Genomic DNA, 22,030 nt, shown 5'->3' with positions numbered 1-22,030 from the left:
TTTCTGAGAGTGATGGTTTCCAGTTTCATCCATGTCCCTGAAAAGGGCATGAACTCATCCTTTTTATGGCTGCATAGTATTCCATGATGTATATGTGCCACATTTTCTTAAATCCAGTCTATCATTGATGGGCATTAGGGTTGGTTCCAAGTCTTTGCTATTGTGAACAGTGCCACAGTAAACATGTGTGCATGTGCCTTTATAATAGGATGATTTATGATCCTTTGGGTATATATTCAGTAATCGGATTTCTGGGTCAAATAATATTTCTATTTCTAGATCCTTGAGGAAGCACTACAGTGTCTTCCACAAAATGGTTAATTTACACTCCCACCAACAGTGTAAAAGCATTCCTATTTCTCTACATCCTCTCCAGCATCTGTTGCCTCCTGATATTTTAATGATTGCCATTCTAACTGGTGTGAGGTGGTATCTCAATGTGGTTTTGATTTGCATATCTCTAAAGACCAGTAATGATGAGGTTTTTTTCATATATATATTTTTTGGCTGCATAAATGCCCTCTTTTGAAAAGTGTCTGTTCATTTCCTTTGCCTACTTTTTGCTGGGGTTGTTTTTTTCTTGTAAATTTGTTTAAGTTCTCCATAGACTCTGGATAGTAGCCCTTTGTCAGATGGGAAGATTGCAAAAATTTTTTCCCATTCTGTTAGTTGCTGATTCACTCTATTGATAGTTTCTTTTGCTGTGCAGAAACAGCAGCCTTTTTTTTTTTTCCCCTTGGTGCTATATTATTGGCTAGTGATTTCTGTTTGTTTTTTGGAGTATCTGATTTGGAATGAATTGGGATTTTAATAATGACCAGACATTTTGGTAATAATATGGCTTTTCTCAATTTCATACTAAGGTATCTTTTTTAAATGGACTGATCAGAAGAGGTTAAAACCTAGCATTTAAAAATTTTGAGCTATTCTGAAAGTATCTCTGCTGTCTACATGTATATTAGTAGACTTTTTTGGTCAGTTAACAGGCCCTACTTAATGTTATCAATCTTTTTTTTTTTGTGGCCTCGATCCACCCAGGCTGGGGAACAGTGGCACAATCTCAGCTCACTGCAAACTCCGCCTACAGAGTTCAAGCAATTCTCTGCCTTAGCCTCCCAAGTAGCTGGGATTACAGGTGCCTGTCACCACACCTGGCTAATTTTTGTATTTCAGTAGAGACGGGGTTTCACTATCGTGGCCAGGCTGGTCTTGAACTTCTGACCTCATTATTCACCTGCCTCGGCCTCCCAAAGTGCTGGGATTACAGGCATGAACCACAGCACCCAGCCTAATGTTATCAATCTTATTTATTGAGCCAAGGTGGCCTCTGGAAGGTAAGTACTTCTTGTTTTTCAGTTAAAGATACTGTACTGTACAAGAAGTCCCAGATTTAATTTTAAGTAATATTTATCTGTAAGCCACATAACATCAGTGTTACTAAGAGGAATCTCTTGTAGATCTGTTCTAGAACAGCAAAGTTGGTTGCTTAAGATTATGCAACCATGCAGCATGTCATCTGAAGGTAGAGGCAGAAGAGTGGCAGGGTGTAGATGATTGCACCTAGAGATTGTAATATGAGGTATAGAAAGAAGAGGAACTTCACAGGAAGCAAATCTGCTGATAGAACAATGTTGAGTGTGCTATGAATTCACAAGTGCTTCCACAGAATGTGGAACAAAGACAGTGATTGGAAAGCCCATCACTATTTCTTTGATTGTTCTTACTAATACAGCAGTGGCAGTTACTGTCCTCATGCGAGGCAGCCATTTCTTAGCCGCAGTCTTGTATCCTTCAGATCTATTTTGGTCTCCATGTTTTTATGTCAGAATGCCCCAAGACATTTTTAATATTTTCATGAACAAACAATGAAAATGGAATATCGTAATGTGGATGCCCCAAAGCTGAGGCATTTATAACACTCTTTTTAACCATTTTAGTGTTAACTGATTTTTTGTATTCCATTTCAGGGGTTCTGGTTTATCTTGTTTAGAAGAGTATATAAAGGCTAGGTTTTTAGGGAAAAGTTTGAAATTTAATTCTGATAGTATCTGGTCACTCTCAGAAATCTTTTTAGTTGTTTTATAGTTTTGGGGGTAGGGAGGGCCAATATACTGTCTAGGTGGATAAAATGACCTTCCTTTGATATTAAATTACCCAAATATCTTTGTGTGACAAAACTAATGTTTTTGTTTTTCTTGAGAGCTTGTGTCCCTTTAGGGCTGTTATAACAAGTGAATCTCATCCTCTATAGAGGTTTGCCTATCCTCTGAGCAGAGAAGCAAATCATCTATGTGTTGTATTAAAATAGATTTCTTACAGAAGTCAACATCTGAGAGACCTGCTTTTCATATTTGTGAAAAGTAAGTGGGGCTCTCAGAGTTTCCCTGAGGCATGACTCTCCATGTGTATTTCTGTCTTCCCAAGTGAAGGAAAAGAGAAATTATCTTTATTTACCTGAATACTGAAGAATGTATTATATAAATTTATCACAGTAAATAATTTGCCTTTTTTTCTTTTTTAGATAAAGTCTTGCTCTGTTGTCCAGGCTGGAGTGCAGTGGTGCCATCTCAGCTCACTGCAACCTCCGCCTCCTGGGTTCAAGAGATTCTCTTGTCTCAGTCTCCTGAGTAGCTGGGATTACAGGTGTGCACCACCATACCCAGCTAATTTTTGCATTTTTAGCAGAGACAGGGTTTTGCCATGTTGGCCAGGCTGATCTGAAACTCCTGACCTTAGGTGATCTGCCTGCCTTGGCCTCCCAAAGGACTGGGATTACAGGCGTGAACCACCATGCCTGGCCAAGAATTTAACTTTTTGATACTACAATCAACAACATATGGGGATTTGGCACTACCAGATGGTGAGGAATATTGTTAATTTATCTCAGTTCTTGCACAACACTCCATCCCAGGCATCCCCAAACTTTTTACACAGGGGGCCAGTTCACTGTCCCTCAGACTGTTGGAGGTCCGCCACATACTGTGCTCCTCTCACTGACCACCAATGAAAGAGGTGCCCCTTCCTGAAGTGCGGCGGGGGGCCAGATAAATGGCCTCAGAGGGCCACATGCGGCCCCTGAGCTGTAGTTTGGGGACGCCTGCTCCATCCTCTACCATTTGGTTTTCTTATGCGAAGGGTAAGTGTTATATACACTACCTGTTATGTACAGGGAATAATGAAGCCTTTTGTTCTATAGTCTAAAACCATAGGTCTTATTCCTTCTAAAGTTTCTGGTTTCAAAGGGTATTGCTTAAGGTTTGGAAGAGGTTTTGATAGATGTATTTGAATTTTGATTGCAGCAGCTAAGATAATCTTTCCAACATCAGTGGAAGGCTTTGACCATAACTGATTAGGTACTGCCTTTAGCAGTTTTTGTAACTTTTATCACTGAGATATTTGGTGTCTTCTGTTTTCATATCATTCTAGTACTAATTCCACAGGGGGTCAGAAACAAAGATCCTGCCAACCTACTGGGCACATCACCATATCTGGAGAGCCAGATCCAGCTGGACATGCAGGAGCTGGGCCCTTCCAGCCTGAGGCATAAGAATTAGCAGGGAAGGAGTCCTGAGTCTTAGGCCCACACCCACCGATAAAGGAGAAGCTGACACAGAATGGGAGCCTGTGAGTCAAACCAGCAGGGGGAAGGTGAGCACAGAGGGCTGGGACCAGGCCAGGGAGGCTGTCTCTCCTGGCGACTGAAGGCTTCAGTCTGGTTTCCAGCAAAAAAAGTCTCTGGGCTAGGACAAGAATCTCCCCATCTGGTAGAAGAGGCTCATTATAAATCACCCTGACAGGGAAAGATTGTTGATGAATTTCCTTATCTAGGTATCAGCCTTGGAAATGGACCAGGAGGTGGAACTGTTGGCTTCAGAAGCTGAGTAAGGAGGGGAAGGCAGCTCCTTAACCCTGAGGCAGGAGCCTGCTCCCAGGCACTGAAGGAACCCAAGAGAATAAGTAAGTTGTCATTCCACCAGCACAGTAAGGAGCGAAGAAAAAACTGATTTCCAGGCTGCTCATCTGTTCTTACCTCCTCTGCATTCTCAGGACATTTCTGGCTAAAAGATTTTGTACATACCTGAATTACTGTAGTTAAAGAAAGCTACCTTTACAAATTGCTGTGGAAACTTTCCTCCTTGCCCCCTTTCAAGTCCTGAATTCTATGCACATGTAATGCCAAAGTAATGCTTTCTTCAGCCAGAAGTCTGAGGAATGAAGGTCAGGTCAAGAATTAACGCCACAAAAGCTTTATCAGGGCCCAGAAGTTGAGCCTCTGACATTTGCAGTGGAAAAGTAAATAAGATAAGGAAATTGGAATCATAAAAGCAATCTAGCAAAAAATTGTTATTAAAGAAAATGGGATTATGGGGAGAACATATTCGAATCTCCAAATTAATAACTGTACATCTTTGAAGGGCCACAAGTTAAAAAGCAAATAAGAGCATCAGCATGATTCCCTTTTTTCTACATTACAAACACACTTGTAACATCAAACTCTCCTGACCATTTCTAAAGGTAGACCCCACAGGTGAATGTCTGATAACTTTATGGTGCCAATGATGTGATATAAATTGGGAATGGGGGCCTTTCTAAAGCCATGTGTTATTTCAAAAGTCGTGATATATTTGGTCAACCATTAACTTCAGGGAAACATGAAAGAGTCATTCTGTCCTGAGATGCATAAACTCTCTGTCATGAATATGGCATGAACACACAATGCTTTTCTTTTATGCTGTGTAATAAAGCCAACACTGAGGCATGACTCAGTGACCACCTTCATGTGCAGAGACAATAATATTTGATAGTAAAGGCCTATATCTGACTAATTAGCTAAAACTTTAGCTTGCTCTTACACCTAAAAACCACATATAAAAAAGGAATAATCCTAAACAAAATTGGGAAAGAAAGCTTACTTTTTTATAAATCCCAAACTGCTTAATCTTACATTTCAGACCAGCACTGTCCAAAAAAATATATAATGTGAGCCCCATACATAATTAAAAACTTTCTAGTAGACACATTTTAAAAAGTAAAAAAAGGTGAAATTAACTTTAAAAATATATTTAAGATGTGATTTTAGAAACATTCCAATGTATAATCAATAATAAAAATTATTGAGCTATTTCACATTCTTTTTTTATACTTGATCTTTGAAATCCAGCATTTATTTTACACTTAGACTGCACCTCAGTGGGGACAAGACATATTCAAAGTGCGGAATGCCACATATGGCTAGCTGGCTACTGTATTGTCCCAACTGCACACTTCTCATATGCTGACTTAAACCCTACTCCTTTCCCATCCCTGAACACATCCCAGATTTTAGCAAGCACAGGCGCCGGATTTCGCAAGATGGTCCTAATCTTTTCTATTCTATCCCATGGCACCTGGATGTCCTTGTTTTCAGTACCAAGGGCAGTGTGCTGCCCTGCTTACTGGTCTCAACTCCAGGTCTGCTCTGCCTGAGTTTGAATTCACCTCTTACTCTGTACAACCTGAGCAAATTGTTTAACACATTTTTAGAGCCTTGGTTCTCCCATTTTGCAAATAGATAAGAATGTGCTTTTCCCAGGGATGTTGGGATAACAGGAGATGACATTCCTGGACACCACGTTCTATTCAATGCTATTAGCAACAATGAAGTAAAATTATCTGTAAAACAGTCTCTTCCTCCCCTGCCCCACCACAGGTCTCAACTTGGGGTTGTGAAAACATGTTTCCTTTTCTGTCCATATTACTTTACCCAGGATGCTCCCTGCTGCACAGACCTACGTGTCAAACCACTAAAAACTCCAGTCCTTCTTCAAGGGTCAAATCAAACACACATCAAATTTGATGTCAGGCCTCCTCTATCTGAGTCACACAGGAAGCACTTGGGTCCAACAGAGGGAAACAAGTCTTCAGGAAGTCTTTTCCTTTTCATAGCCCCCTCCTCCAAGACAGATGTATTCCCATGAGTCTGCCTTAATATCTTTATTTCTCACCCTCTATTGTATCCTAGTTACTCATACAGGACTTAGTTTGTCTTTCGGGCTTTTCTTCAAGGGCTAAGAACCTTACTAAATTTGTGAGCCCCCTACTGCTGCCCTTCCACCCCCTTCATATTTTCCCAGAAGGCTCCTGACATTCAAAATATGATTTTGAAGCAAATTAATGAATACCCAACAGCTTTTAATTAATATTGGCCTTCCATTATTAACAAAAATACCAATACTAAGTAAAACAGAAATTTAAAAAAAAAATCTTGTGAGATACCTTCTAGCTTTAAGATTGGTCCTCTCCACCCTACTTTCTGCAGCACACATACCTACCCTCCATGAGTCTACAGGCTCTCTCCCCTGCTCTCCCAGTTCTGTCTCCTCTTGAGCCTTTCCCCATCACAAAATGAACTCAACCAGAGCTGTGTCCTTCCTCCCATCACACCATTAAATGCACGTGATCCCAACTCTGATTTGATCTACCAATCCCATAGAAAGAACTACCCTGAAGCATCCCCACTGAGACAGCAGATTCATTAACTGGACAGGTTAGTGCCACCATGTTACTGCAGACTCTCAAAGAGCTACAAAAGGCCCTGAAGAGACCTCAGGTAAATGGACTCTATGCATACACAGTTATTTCACAAACCATAAGGCATATTTTTTCTGCATACAAGGCGATCTGACTTCCAGCATCAGAGAAGGATATAATCAGAAGTATTTGCTAATTCATTAGCTCAGTTTAAGTGTCCAAAACAAAAGACAGTAAAAACAAAGAAATGTTACTGTTTGAAACAGAAACTTTTTGAGTTTCTAGTAAGTTCTTACAATAAAATTTTTGTTTGTTTAAAATGAAAATAAATCTTAAATGAAGAAAGATGACTAACTCATTTTATTAAAGTACCATGTTCTTTCTACTTTAAAAAACGGTGATTAATCCACAAAGGAGTCTCTGTGTAACTGACAAATTATTTCTAATTTTTGAGAAGGGCTTTGATTCTTCACAGTGGGCCTCACACACAACCTGGTAGCTCTTATTTATTTTCTCACAACACTTAGACCTGACCAATGGGGGATGGAAGATTACCCCCGGAGGTGACAAGGAAGATGAGGGCCACATCTGCGAGTGAGTGATTGGTACCATCACAGCAACAGAAACAGGTCTCCAAGGCATTTATTTCTCCTTCCTTAACACAGGCCAGAGGAGGAACTGACACAGCACAGCTGCTGGGCTGTGGCAGCTACGCCTGAGAGAGACAGCAGGAAGTGCTATCTCACACTCACGGCCCTCTCCCCTCCCTTCCTTCCCCTAGCCCAGCCTAGGCGCCAGTCGCAGTTACAGAAACATCCAATCTAACCTCTGCTACTCCACAAACCACGTCCATTAGAGCACCAGCAACTTTTGGAAGTTATCCAAATGCTAACTAGCTTTTGGCAAGCACATACTAAATGAGAAATTGTAAAGCCTGTGGCTATCTCATCAATGACTCCGAGACTCAAATTGAACACCAGAGGATTGTGCAGTTAACAGTCATTTTAAAACCACTTTGTAATGTGCCTGATGATATAAAATCATAGGGTATAAACTGTGATTTCAGTTTAAGTCTGGAGATCTTGCTACAGGTGTCTTCTACTACCTGACAGGCCTGATGGTAGAAGACAGGGAGCCCTGGCATCAGGAAACTTGGGTCCCATCCAGACTTTACCACTAACTCCCTCTGTACCCTCTGAGCATGCTCCTTCATCTACAAAGTCAAAGGCTGAGGCATGATAAATATTTGGCTCTCTTTTAGCTCTCAAAAACTATATTAGAGTAATACTAGGCTATGTTGCTTTAAGAAATAAACCCCAAGGCCTCAATGACTCAACCCAATAAACCCACACAAAGTCCCCTGCTGATCATCAGACACTCTCCTCCATCCAGTGTCAAAGGGATAGGCTCTCTCTGTCACGTGGTGCCATGTTTCCACACAAGGCCTCCAAGGCTACCACAGAAGGTGAGGGGAGAGGTAGCAGAGTCACACCAACTCTTAAATGCCTTGACCTGGCAGTAATACAGGCAATTCCTCTCACAGACGATTATCCAGACCTAGTCACATGGCTGCAACCTAACTGCAGGGGGCACTGGGAATGTGCATGAGCACACAAGATATTTGGTGAGCACTATTTGTCTCCACCACACAGGTGACATTCTATTTTATTTTGATAATTTAATCTATATATTTTTATACTAACAAAACATCATGATATGCTACACTGCAGATGTGAAAAAATAGTTCTTAAAATTATGTCTGCCAGATACACAGGAAGACAGGTGGAGAAGAGGGAACATGGCTTTTGAGGATGAACACTAAACCAAATGCCCAATGCCCAAGCAGACACATGGGGTACTCAGGAGTAGGGACGATGTGGAAATCAAAGCCCAGGAGTTACCATGGGGAGACCAATGTACTCACTTTGATGCTAGGCCTCCTTTGTCTGAGTCACACAGGAAGCACTGAGGTCCAACAGAGGAAAACAAGTCTTAACCTCTCCAACCCCTAATCACACTGAACCTCAACGGTCTGCCTGCTAGTCTGTTGATGGCCTAGAAAGCTGTATTTTGCATTTCTTCCTCCAGTCAGGGCCTCTTCTCTTCTCTAAGACTTTATTGTGCCATGAACAATGTCATCATAAACATGCTTGAACAAAAGCGGCCCAACGGTACCTGCTGCAGGTATAAATCCCAGCTGAGGGCACCCATTCCCATTCAAATTCTATTAGAAATCTAGTGGATTGGGTAAGGCTTTTGAACATCATAGAATTAAATGTGGCATATATGCCAGCTTTTTTCCCCCTACTATTTGAAAATTTCTCAAGAGTTACATAATTGAGAGAAAAAAGATATGGAGAAACGTCTTATGATATATTTCATTTCTGGGAAAGCACGACTACTATAAACAAAGCTGAAGATACTGTGTTGTTATGCTAACTAATTTATTACTTCCAGTGAATTCTGTTTAGGCACTCAATATGTTAGGCCATACTCTCCTAGAACACTAGAAGCAGAGAGGGCAATCAAAGTAAAGTGTAGAAACCTGAAAGTTCATGAAAAGGTATGTTCTCAGTGGGCTACACCAGTGCCTAGATTCATAGAACCTGGGGGTAGAGCTGTTACAGATGGAACAGAGCCCATTGCATGGTCTTCCTCACCCCTAGGTGGCTCTATCAACAGAGGTGAAGTAGTAGTCAGGGTGAAGTTTCCAGAAATGTCAACTTTCCTACAAATGGGACATGGTTAATGTGCAGCAATGAGCCAGCCTTTTCTGGATTCATTTTGACTTCTGATTATGTTGAAAACCAGCCCAATATAATCATGATAGAAGGACTCACACCCATATCTGTTTGACCCCAAAGCATGCTCGGTGCACATGCTATACATTGGGAGTGCTTTCCACCTCTGCATTCTCCCCAGGATCCTCACACAACCTTGACTAGTAAGCAAGTTACTGTGGCATTTAGGTTCCAGATGACAGACAAAGCAAACACTTAACAGCCTCTGCTCCCTCTCAAGACTCCTTTCCAATGACAGCAAAGAAATAAAAGCATAATTAATTCATAATGGTAAAGACAAAAGGAAGAGAACAATCAGATGCCTACTGATTTCAATAAAGCTGTGAAAATGAGGAACAGGGAGCAGTAAACAATATTAATGTTTTTAATCATTACTATGTAGTGGCTACTTAATTGGTTTTCAACAGTTAGGATCATCCTATGAACAAAACTGGAGACTCAAATATGTTTTCGGAACAGCAGGTGAATGCCCCAACCTTGTATGTGTGAGAGTAAAGGTAGTATAGGGAAAACTGGAACACAGGGCAGAAGGAGGTAAGGGCAGGGACACTATTTAAACATTGCACTGTCAGAATCGAAAAAGAATCGTGAATGCTGACAGAACAAGACTCAGAGGTTTCCATCTATTATTTAAGTTTGAAAGAGGACCAGTAGAAAACCAAGCCAAAAATAATAATATAATCATCAAGAAACAAAAGACAAGGGTAGTATATGTAAGTGAGCTAAGTCACCAATTTCAGAGCAGAAAGTTGAAAAAATGTCTAATACTGATACATTGAAATATAGTAAAAAATGCACATGTTCAGATTTATGAAGGTCATTCCAGGAGGCCTAAAGAACAAAGAACTAAATATGGAGCAGAGGACTTAGGTTTTTCATTATAAGGTCTTCTTTGCCATTTGCATAATTTCACTATTTGCCTGAAATCATCGATAAAAAAGAAAAGCAAAAAATAAAATTAACCAAGGACAATATGAACTTTTTGATACATTTACCTGAGTAATCTAGATGAAACCCAAAGCCTCTGAGTAATTGAGATGGGAGCAGAAGTCACCATGCCTTTTGTCCCCCAGCATCCTCCATCCATAGTGTTAATGCTGTTGTGTGTCTTGGAGAAATGGAATCAACACTCACTTTACTGAATTTGTAAATAAGTCCCCACCTCCAGTATCTGGTATTGCATGCCTGCTATTCTCAGGCCCATCAATTCTCTATCTTCCCCCAACAGTCCTGCGATAAACACTCAGCTTTAATGACATTACAAATTCAATGCATCACATCTCCAGTGCTGAGAAAGTGTCTCATCTTACTGACAAGGGGTTGACAGAATCATTTACACAGTAAGGCCTGTGACTGCCTACACATAGCAGCTGATATCTACACACCAACCACGAAGTGCCTCTGCTCACTGTGAGCTGTAGCAGGGATTGGGGGACAGTAGGAGGCCTGTAAAGAATGAGGGCTGTAGCTTTCCCCATGGTGTCCTGCTCCACTCACCTGCCAAAGCCAGGACAGTCACACTGCCCCTTCCACATGGGTACAAATATCATATCCATTCTAAATACATGCTTTTGGGAAATAACACGACTGGGTGCAGTGGCTCATGCCTGTAATCCCAGCACTCTGGGATGCCAAGGTGGGTGGATTGCCTGAGGTCAGCAGTTCAAGATCCACCTGGGTAACATGGTGAAATCCCATCTCTTCTAAAATACAAAAAATTAGCCAGGCATGGACCCTTGCACCTGTCATCTCAGCTACTCAGGAAGCTGAGGCAGGAGAATCACTTGAACCTGGGAGACAGGCTGCAGTGAGCTGAGATTGTGCCGCTGCACTCCAGCTTGAATGACACAGCAAGGCTCCATCTCTCCCCCAAAAGAAACAAACAAAAAACACCAACACTTAGCTGATTTTTTTTAATTTAAATGGCAGAATTGGGAAGAGACCTAAATTGTAATGAAAGGACCTTATTAAAAGGGAAGAAAATTACAACAAATCTAAGCTCCACTTCTAATCAGCCTAACCATAAAATGACAAATTAAAAAAGGAAAATATTCCCAGAGCCACCCAATACCATGGTTGCCTCCTGAATTAAGTCAAAAAATAATGACAAAATTAAGAGGTTTAAGATTCAAAACAACCAGACTAATGAGTGAACCCTGTTTGGATTCTGATTTGAATATACTGTAGATGTAAGACAGTGGGATAAATTTACTGGACATTAGATGATACTAAGGAATTATTTTAAGGAGGGAAGGAGAGTAAAACAGTTTTGAAATTGTTTAACCCAATCTACATAATAAAGAGAACCTGAAAAAACAAAATACTGGCCCTACTCTGATTAACTGTGTGATTCTGGGCAAGCTTTGTAATCTCTGTTCTTGGGTACCCCCATGTAAATTGGTACTAATATTATAGTGACTTGGTGAGGAATCAATAAGGTGAATTGTGCAGTACTCAGGACAGTGCTAGTTCACACTGACTGCTTTATACCTTCTAGTTCTCTTTGCATGAATTCTTTATCCCTATTATCCCTCTTTATATTACCATAATATGTTCTGAGGACACTTAAATCACACTTCCACCTCCTAGTTATTACTATACTTAATGTCTGCACTGAAGAACAGATCATTATAAACACCAGATAAGCTCTACTACACTCAAGACCCACCCTCACAAAACCTAGCTGGAGAAACTAACTAAATAAAGAACAGCTGGTTGGGGGAAAAGGCAACTAATTCAAGACTGTAAAATAATAATAAAAAAAACTTCTGAATTTTACATTTATTAAAGGAAAATACTTTCTATAATCATAAAATACTTCTGAAGTTCAGTTCAATAATACTAATAATCCTAGATTCTTTCACATACTAAAATTTAAGCAATATGAAAAAGTGATACAAACATTTGGCAATTTCAGTGGTTTTGCAGTGTCATCGTCTCTTTTTATTTGATAGTAAGATTCTTTGCTGAAATCATTCAGAGTTTCATCCCAGTTTGCTAGGTTACCTGTCGAGGCATGTCCCTGGTCACAGGCAGAAGGACACCAGCAACAACAGTCTTCATAGAAAAAAATGTCCAGTTCCAGTACCACAAGAGGTGCCACGACAAGCAGTCACTCCTCTGTGGTCACTGATGATTTCAAGCATCATCTCCCCCAGCACAAGCAGATTCCCACCACCACGCATTTTCACAGAATTACAGTAGGCTATTGACTGCCGTCCCCTAAGACTACCTCTCTCATGAGAAAGATGGTGCCCACTTTGTCAGGTCTACTACAGTGACAGCTGCTCTTTCTTTAAAATTTTCCTCCTCAAACTAAGCCCTAAAGCTGCTCTTACACATGAACTGGCACCTGACTCTGTAGTGGTGCTAAGGCAAGTCTCCACAGTCAGAAAAGGACATAAAACAAGGTTCTGGCTTACCCATATATGAAATGGTTTGAAATGGTTTAACCCAATCTATATAATAAAGAGAATCTGAAAAAATGCTTTCCAGGAGATACAGCATGACACACAGATAGTCTTCATGATTTAAGGGAAATACTAAGATCGATTCTTCAAACCACACATGAAGTTAGTCATATGGACTGGCAAGCAATCTACATTTATCCATTCATTCCATGAATCTTCAGGGCACACCCACTGTGTACCAGGCCCTGCGCCCAGAGATTGGGGCACAAAACTCAGCAAGACATGGTTCTTTCCAGTGGTACAGTAGAGGAAAGAAAATGAAAGAATCCAGGGAAAGCACTACCATGTGGAAACCGGTCTCAATGTAGAATAGTGACCAGGCCTTAGCGCTGCCAAGCAAGGGTACTAGTTTCCCTGCTCCATCTACTCTCCTATTGTTCTGGTGACCTTTTCCATGACATTTTAATTTCCAGCTTGGACCTCTCACTTGATTCCTAGTTGTAAATACATAAATGCCAAGTTGGCATCTCCTTTGGAGGTCCAATATTCATCTCAAATTGAAGATACCTGAGACAGAGCTCTCAACTTAACCTGGCTACCAACTACCCTGCTCCTCTGTCTTCATGTTCAGTGAATGACAACTTCATTCTTCCAGTTTCCTAAGCCAAAGAAGCTTGGGGACGTACTTGACTGTGTTCTTCTTTATATGCCCGATGTAAACACAGAAATGCAGGATTATGCCAAAGCTCTACTCATGCCCTTTCTCACTCAGCTTTAAACTGGTACATCTTTCCTACTACCAAAAAGGGATTGTTTTCCTTCTACCTTGGAGTACCTCAGACTTTATACTTCTTGGCAATGTTATCTCTCTTGCTAGGCTATAAGCACCTTAGTGTAATCATCTTTATTTCCACATTTTTTGGTCTCACGTATAGAATATATTAAATATATTCTTGTTTGATGAAAGACAAGAAATCTGTTAATAACTGATTTTTAAAACTATGTGCTAGGCACTGTTCTAGCTGTTGGATAATCAAAGTGAGAAAACAGGTATTTGCTTAGTGTGTAAGGAAGAAGATGGTGCTGTGAATAAACCCATGGAACTCCAAGGAATAATAGGTGTATAGATGAGGGAGCCTAATACTGACCTACCACTGGGTTTCAACACATTAGGCCTAATGCATGACCTCATTTCTATCACTCTTCTTCCAACTTAGGCATAGTTGGAACTTATCTGCCACAGTATTTCCCAATTGACCTGCCATAGTATTCCCAAGAACATTTCATGGGGAAATATCAACTGCAGAGGAGTCAGGAGACTACCTCTTTGGGCTTCAGTTTCTTCTTCTATAAAATGAGGGAAGTGGAGCTAAGCCAGGTGATCCCAGCCCAGCCTGGTGGTCGGTTTCCTTGCATCTGATCTTCAAAGCTCTTTTCCTGCGCCACAGAGCTAAGAGTTCAAACAGAACATTGTACTTGGATGAGACTAATTCTCACAAGAACTGTTCAGTTAACACTTTGGTTTTCCTTCCATAACACCTGCCAACAAAAAACTAAGGTTAAGTGGAAGCTCAAGACAGCGTGTTCACCACAAGCTCCACTCATTCTATAGCTAATAGTAACTTACAGGGTTAGCAGCCCCAATAAATCCCTGATTGGATTGTGAGCAACACATTTCTAAACTGACATTTCTGAAACTGGCAAACCTTTCTACAAAGGACAAGACATTCTTCTGGCAAACATAGGTGTGTGTCCAAACTCAGGGCTAGCAGGGGGGAATACCTTTAGGAAACCTGTTTCACTAGTCCACATGTGGTTTGCTGTGCCCTGTTGGGCAACACAGGCATCTCACCTTAGTCGCTCTTCTTCTTTTTTGCGAAGATTGAAGTCTCTCTGAACCACCTGAAGAACATGCTCTGTTTCATCATCAGTCAAACCAGACAGGTCCAGCTTCCTCCCCATGGTTTAATACTCAACACAGATGATAAAATGAGACCTAGGAAACCAAAATGAAAGACCACAAATTGAGAACAAGATAAAAGCTCTACATGGACAAAATCAATATATTTTGTTATTAAAACAGAGTTAAATATAGTGTTTATATGTAAGTGTTTATGTAAGGTAGTATCTTTCTATGGACTTAGCAAATATTTACAAATGACCTCAGCAAGGCTGCAGAGAAAGAGAGAAAATAATGGGTCATCTGCTAGTTTCATCATCCCAATTCTTAAATTAATAAGAAAATTATTATTTGTAGCAAAATGAACCACACATAAGACTTAGTATGGCTTTCCACAAATGCCAAAATGCAATATCTAAAAATTCTAAACTTTCTTGCTTTGAAGTTCTAAATGTTAAGTATTATATGTAATTGCAAAATTAAATACAAATAAAATAATTATAAAATCATTTATAAAAATAAAAACATAATATTTTTATAAAGATAAAATAATTCTAATACTTTTAAAAAAAGTAATATTTTATGTATACTACATCCCTTAAAATTTTAACTATATGACTATAAAATACAAACTAGAAATCAATAAACCCTCTTTTTCAAAAGGATAAAAACATAGTTAAATAATCTTATTTTGCCATTTTCTCAGCAGCAGAAAAATGGTATTGTAGGGAAACACGTCTCAGCAGTACATACCTAAAAATTATGGGAAACTCTATTTTTAAAAATAATTTTTGGCTGGGCACAGTGGCTCAGGCCTGTAATCCCAGCACTTTGGGAGGTGGAGGTGGGTGGATCACCTGACATCAGGAGTTTGAGACCAGTCTGGCCAATATGATGAAACCCCACCTCTACTACAAATCCAAAAATTAGCTGGGCATGGTGAGCAGCACCTGCAGTCCCAGCTACTCAGGAGGCTGAGGCAGGAGAATTGCTTGAATCCAGGAGGCAGAGGTTGCATTGAACAGATATTATACCACTGTACTCCAGCCTGGGTGACAGAGCAATACTCCATCTCAAAAAAACAGAAATGGCAAATAAGCATATAGAATGATGCTTAATTTCAATGGTAATTACAGAACCGCAAATTAAAACTATATTTTACATCCACCAAAGTAAAAATGTATATCAAATGTTGGTGGGAAATGGGACACTGACAATTTTCATTTAGGGGGTATAAACTGGTATAATCTCTTGGTAATACAATCAAGTTTCATTTTAAAAGCTGAAAATTCATATACTCTATAAACCAGCATTTCTGCCACACTTAGGTATATGCTTCAGATATAATCTTAAAAATACACACCAGACATAAATTGGGTTGAATCGTATGAAATTTTTAGTTTGGATCATTGACCTATAAAAATGGCAATTTCACGTAAGTCAGCCTAACAGGAGAATATTAACAGTAGTCACATTCAAAATAGCAAAAAATAAAATAAATAAAACTGGAAAAATACTAAACATCCATAAACATGAGGAAGGATTTAAAAAAATAGGGCATATTTGTTTTATACAGTGACAAAGAACATAGATTAGGTACATTCATCAACATGGATAAATCTTAACACAATGTTGAGACAGAGAAGCGCAACACATGTACAGAATACATGTATAGCATGCATATAGGTTTGTTTTGTTTTTAAGATCATAAGGGTCAAAAACATAGAAAGTCAAAAAACTATTTTCTAGGAATTAGTGTAGTAAAACCAAAATGAAATGTGGTACTTCTTAGAAAAAGAGAAAGGATTTCATTGGGAATAATCACATAGGGGCTTCAAAGTGATCAGTAATATTCCAGCTCATTAGAGAGACACAGTATTGCTGCTATTGCTTCATCTTCCTATTGAAGGACTGAAGTCAAGTATACTATTGTCTGCAAGGTTATCTTTCATAAGCATAAAATAAACCTAAAACTAAATAAAATAATATAATATATAAAAATAATAACTAAAGCAAATATTTGAAGCATTGTTTAAGGAATATACTTATGATTACAATAAAAATAATAATGATTATAATAGATCTATCGCTATTTGATTGGATATCTACTGTGTTCCAGACGCTCTATTTTATATATACATATAAACTACATTAATATATATGTAAATTTATACATTCCCATAAAACCTATTGACAGTCACTACCACCACCATTTACAAATTAGAAAACAAGTGTACAATTATATATTCTGTCTAAGACAATGGTAACCTGGGATTTGACTGTGTCTTGGTCTGACTCAGAGTCCATGCATTAATGTCATGTAAATGTCTTCTGAAAAAGGCAGAGGGAACTCTGGACCAAAGATTTTAAAACCTGAGGTCCAGAGTTCCCTGCCCTCTTTGTCTTGCATGTAATGATTAAGAATAGAAGACCCCAAAGTTGGTTACTATTTAAAATAAGCTAATCCGCCCTTTTCATTTATAAATAATCGTAGTAAACATAGAGAAGGGAACAGCTCAATCCCCAGAAATCTTTTGCTAAATGATTTAAAACCTTATGACTGCATAATACAAACTAATCTCAAGATTTAACCAACAAATCACAACAGGAATTCCAACTATCTTTTTTTTTTTAAGCATTTTTTACTCCAGCAATGTTATTTGTCAAAAATAAATCATCAGTCCACTTTGCCAAAGTGGTGTTAGGGTTGAGGGCAGGAAGAAACCTAGTGTACTTCCAGTAGGTTTCAGTTAAGTCAATTAGAAGTAAGAAGTCAATCAGAAGTAACATCCCACCCACAGGCTGCAAAGGCAAGAAAAGAAGCTCATGGGCTGCCATCTTCTAGCTTCCTGATGAGCAGAAAGAAACAGACTAAAGGGCCCACTGAAAATGCAGACTTATTCTTCCTTTTTTAAAAAAGCCTCATTAAAGGTGTTAATGGCATTTTTGAGTTTCCTGGAAGGTGACATTTCTGTTCCTTTCACTTTATTTCACTGGCTTTTGGTTTCTGAGAATTCTAAAGCAGATTCTAAGACGCCCAGTTAGTAAAAGACTGAAGTGGCAGCTTTGATCATATCAAATCTAAAAAAAATCATCAGGATTTGTTTTGTAAAGAAATAAATAGCTCTAAATGGACAAGTCAGAGACTGAGAAAACTTTCTGTAAATTGGTAAAAGCTTCTTCCTTTTCCTACAATAAACACCATCAGAGTCCCTGTGCAACAAATAAAATAGCATCTCAGAGCTGGACAAGTCTCACGTCCATGAATAAGAGGTCATGTATGTATAACAATGTCATTTAAGGATGAGAAAGTACAATCAGTCCCAGGAGAGAGAATCAGTTTCCCAAAGATACCTAGCCAGTTTAGATGCTCCTCCCTTCCAGACCTGTGCCCCCACCCATTGATTTCTCTGGTTTATAGCCAACCAAGATGGCAAAAGAGAGGATATGTTTTAAAATTTGCTAATGAGAAAATTAATATGTCAACATTTAATTATATCACCACTTCCCTAAGTGTGTTTCTCAGGTTATTGTTCCCACAAGCAGTTCGAAAAAGAGACTCTGAGGTGAAATAAATATGAAAAATATTTCAAATTATATTGCTTTTGTGGGGCTACACAAGACAAATTAGCTTATCAGAGCTTCTAAGAAGTTTGTCAGTATAGAATCAGTTTGCTTTTGCTTAACTCTGTGTTTCTCAAACATGTTTCTCAGACATGAGAAACATTCTCGATGTTTCTCATGTCTGCAGGTACCTCTTTCTTTGATAACATCTACCTTTTCACATTCGAAGAAACGGTAAACTCTACACTAAGTCAAAGCAATGATGACAAACTCCAGTAGCTATTCCAACATAGTTACTGAATTGACTTAGCTATTTTTCAAATTTAATTATCATAAGAAGCACAGAGTTAGATGAGCTTTAGAAGAAGCTGATGATGGATGCAACTTTAAAGCTAGGAGACTAAAACAAAGGCAGAATTGTCCACACTATTCCTGTCCAAAAGAACTAACATGAGGAAGGGCACAGATGTGTGTCTACAGGCACTGGTTAACACAACAATGAAAAAAGAAAAGAGAGAAATTATAGGAATACTTAATACATAATGACCTTTTGTTTATCACAAAAGGTCAATGTCTACGTAAGTGACAGCCTATAAAAGTACCTAAATAGAAGGGTCAAGGACAAATGCTTGAATGAGATTTTCATAAACCCACAGTACATTTTTGCATGTGTGATAATGCACCTACTATAAAGAACTTTATAGTAAAACTATAAAGTTCTAAGAGTGATAAAGGGTAAATGTTCCTGGGGCTTTGCTCTTTGACCAGAGTGGGTTTGGGTTAGAACTGAAAAAAGATTTCTTACAGCTATAGAGAAACCTAAATATTAAGACTCTCACACTCAAGGGACAGGGGATAAAATGAACTTGGCCTGTGAAGAACAAAAACAACACTAATAATGAGAGATGTGCTTTCACTGTGACTGTTCTTTGCAGCAAGTAGAGCTTGAACTGTATGGCTCGCTGATCTTCATTCTTTCACCTTTGAGGGTGTTACCCTACCATGAACTGGCCCTTCTCTGAAATTCACCTGTAACCTATGCACAGGAGTGGGCCCAGAGCAGACAGGGTCATGCCACAGGGGCACAGCTGATTGGACCAGGGGTGCCACTTGACTTATGCTAAATGTCAGAACCTCTGTCCTGATAATTTGATATTTGACATTCAGTGAGGGTATGTTAGTCTTGGTGTTCTATTTCTCTCCTGCGTGAGAATAGCACCTTTTATTACTGAAATACATTTTCCATTTTGTTTTTTGTTTCCATTTATCACTTTAGTTTCTTTAAGTCACTAACAAATGATCCTCACAGAGCTGGCATGGTTGGCCAACTATCCTAACACCATTTATTGATCAATCTATCTGACCCATGCATGGGATAGATAGGCATGCACACGCACACATGCGCACGTGTGTGCGCGTACACACACACACACACACACACACACACACACACACACAGGTTTTACTCAGGACTTTCTGGCCTGACCTATTCTAAGCTGGTAACTTAGTAGTTGATCTAAGGCCTACTGCAAATAAGCTCTCATCATTTTTATTTTTCAAAACTGTCTGACTTTTTGATATTGTCCATTTATGTACCCAGATGAACTTTAAAATCATTTTACCAAAGTAGCAGTAAAAATCCAAATGAATTTTTTATAGATTGAGAAATGTGTCAGTTGATTTAAGAAAGAATTGCCATCTTTACAATATTAATTCTTCTCATAAAGGAATTGAGATTTGGTAGAAGTTTATGAAAACTTCAGAAATAAACTAAAAATAACACCCAAATTTTTACTGCATAAAAGGATTGCAGAGCAAGAAGAAAACAGACAAACAAAAACAAACCAATATGGATAAAATTAAAAGTCAAGCAACAATCTAGGGAAAACCAAGAAAGATAATTATCCTAATATATTAAAGCACCCTTGTAAAATATAAGAAAAATAGAGAACTCTCTAAAAGATAAAATGACAAAGCTCATGAGAAAAAGCAATTTGTCAACCATGTATGTCCAACACAGTTTAATAAAATATCACATATCACTAATAACCAAATGCTGCTAATTATAGTTGCAATTTTTCATTTAATATGATTCTGGGAACACGGGCACTCATATACATTAGTAGAGGGACTATAAGTAAGTATAAGTGTTTAGACGGCAATCTGGCAGTAATCATCAAATATCCTTAAATACTGACCCAGCCATTTCAATCTGTGTAAGAATTTTCTTCAAGAAATTGAAAAAATGTGCAAAGATGTTTATACCACAATGTTCACTTCAGTGTTGTTTATTACAGAAAAATACTATAAATAAACTGAAAGTCCCAAAGTAGGATAGGTTAAGTTGTGGTACAATCATACAATGGAATATTTTATGTCAATATAAATGTATTTAAAGAAAAGGAACTTATGACATATTAAGGTAAAAAGTCAGATGAAAAATAGAGCATGCAGTTTACCAAAATAATATGTTAATACAAGAAAGTATACAGCAACACTATTAAAGTAGACTCAAATGAACCTGTCTATGCAAGTATACATCAACAGAAAAACAAACTGTGGTATATTCACCCACTGGAACACTACACAGCAATAAACAAAGACAAACTCCAACAACGTGTAACCGTATAGGTGAATCTCACAAATTGGGCAAAGTTCAGCCTCAGGCCTTATGTAAACTGCACAATTCACAAAATTCTGGAAGACAGAAAACCTTCTACAAAAGAATTTTTGGGTTTCATTTATAAGGCCATACAACCCACTTGGTCAGGTTTGATAACATTTGCTGAGACAGGAACCAAAACAAACTCTTAGCACACTTGGCTTGCAAGAAGCTTTTAAAACACAAAAGGGATGTGTCCCTTTAAAGTTTTGTCAGGTGACAAAAAGAAAAGCAGTGTGCTGACCACAATTATTTACATGAACACCTAAGAGACACTGTGTGAGAGGCATTTTATTGCAAGTGCTGCAGAAAGTTATCTATACCTTCCATCCCAAAAACCAAAGCAGAAAGTAGGTTATTATGAAGTGGTAGATGTTTAGGAACAGTCATTCATGAGTAGCTTTTCTTACGTTTTCCCAGTTCTCTATGATATCATTATATTGATTTTACAATTTAAAACTTACTTTTAATGTTAGTCAAATGATCATTCTTCAAATTTGATTATTCAACTTTCAAATCATGATACAATGTACTTCTCTAACTTAATAGAAAAAAAATCATACTGTGAAGCAGTCTGTTCACTCACCAGGCAAGAGTTAGGGCTAAAATTAATTTACATAATTTTTAAGTTATATAAACATAAAAATCTAAATTTATAGGAATGTGCTCATATACAATTATCTTTTCAGTCCTCAACCTAGTCCACAACTGAACCCATACGTGCTTAACTCCTAGGGCCCCTGCCTTAGAGACTAGCAACTTTGGTCATCCAATTTCCAAGATGACCTCACTTTCCTTCCTCTCACTCAACCACACACTGGAAGTCAGTCTTTAATTCCTAAAAGATTCCACCTCTATGCTTCAATATGCCATCTCTACTCATCTCCATCCCACAACTTCTACCTGATTTCAGGTTCTCACCAGTTTTCACTTGGGCTAGGCAAGAATGACCCGATTATCTTATATTCAAAATCCTCACCCTATTGTCATTACTCCTAGAGCCAGAGTAATGATCTCCCTCCACATATAAAGCAGATTGAAGATCTAAATTTTTTAAAATAAAAATAGTGAAATTATTTTATTAACATGTTTATAACTTTAAGATACAAGAAGCTTTCTAGAGGAAGACAGAAAATCCACAAATGCAACAAGAGATGTATTTGTCTATATAAAAATTTGAAGT

At 38.5% G+C, this 22,030-nt stretch overlaps 1 protein-coding gene and 1 long non-coding RNA gene across 4 annotated transcripts in view; both read right to left on the bottom strand.

Annotated features, from left to right (window-relative positions):
- The window catches only part of MYRIP (myosin VIIA and Rab interacting protein), a 405,770-nt gene that overhangs the window by 321,926 nt on the left and 61,814 nt on the right, over positions 1-22,030 (bottom strand). For all 3 annotated transcript variants that reach the window (XM_003930880.3, XM_010341474.2, XM_074406064.1), the window contains exon 2: positions 14,574-14,717. In XM_003930880.3, coding sequence (XP_003930929.1) covers positions 14,574-14,683 — 110 coding nt within the window. In that variant the 5' untranslated portion in view covers positions 14,684-14,717. The remainder of the gene's footprint in view (positions 1-14,573; positions 14,718-22,030) is intronic.
- Positions 61-14,567, bottom strand: LOC141585658 (uncharacterized). The gene is made up of 2 exons (XR_012519267.1): positions 12,214-14,567; positions 61-10,419 (listed from the first exon to the last, which is right to left on the bottom strand). It is a non-coding gene; the product is annotated as an uncharacterized LOC141585658 (long non-coding RNA).

This window comes from Saimiri boliviensis, chromosome 9 (genome assembly GCF_048565385.1).
Source record: "Saimiri boliviensis isolate mSaiBol1 chromosome 9, mSaiBol1.pri, whole genome shotgun sequence".
Taxonomy (NCBI): Eukaryota; Metazoa; Chordata; class Mammalia; order Primates; family Cebidae; genus Saimiri; species Saimiri boliviensis.
The sequence above is the reverse complement of the archived record's forward strand: the minus strand, read 5'-3'. Positions and strand labels throughout refer to the sequence as shown.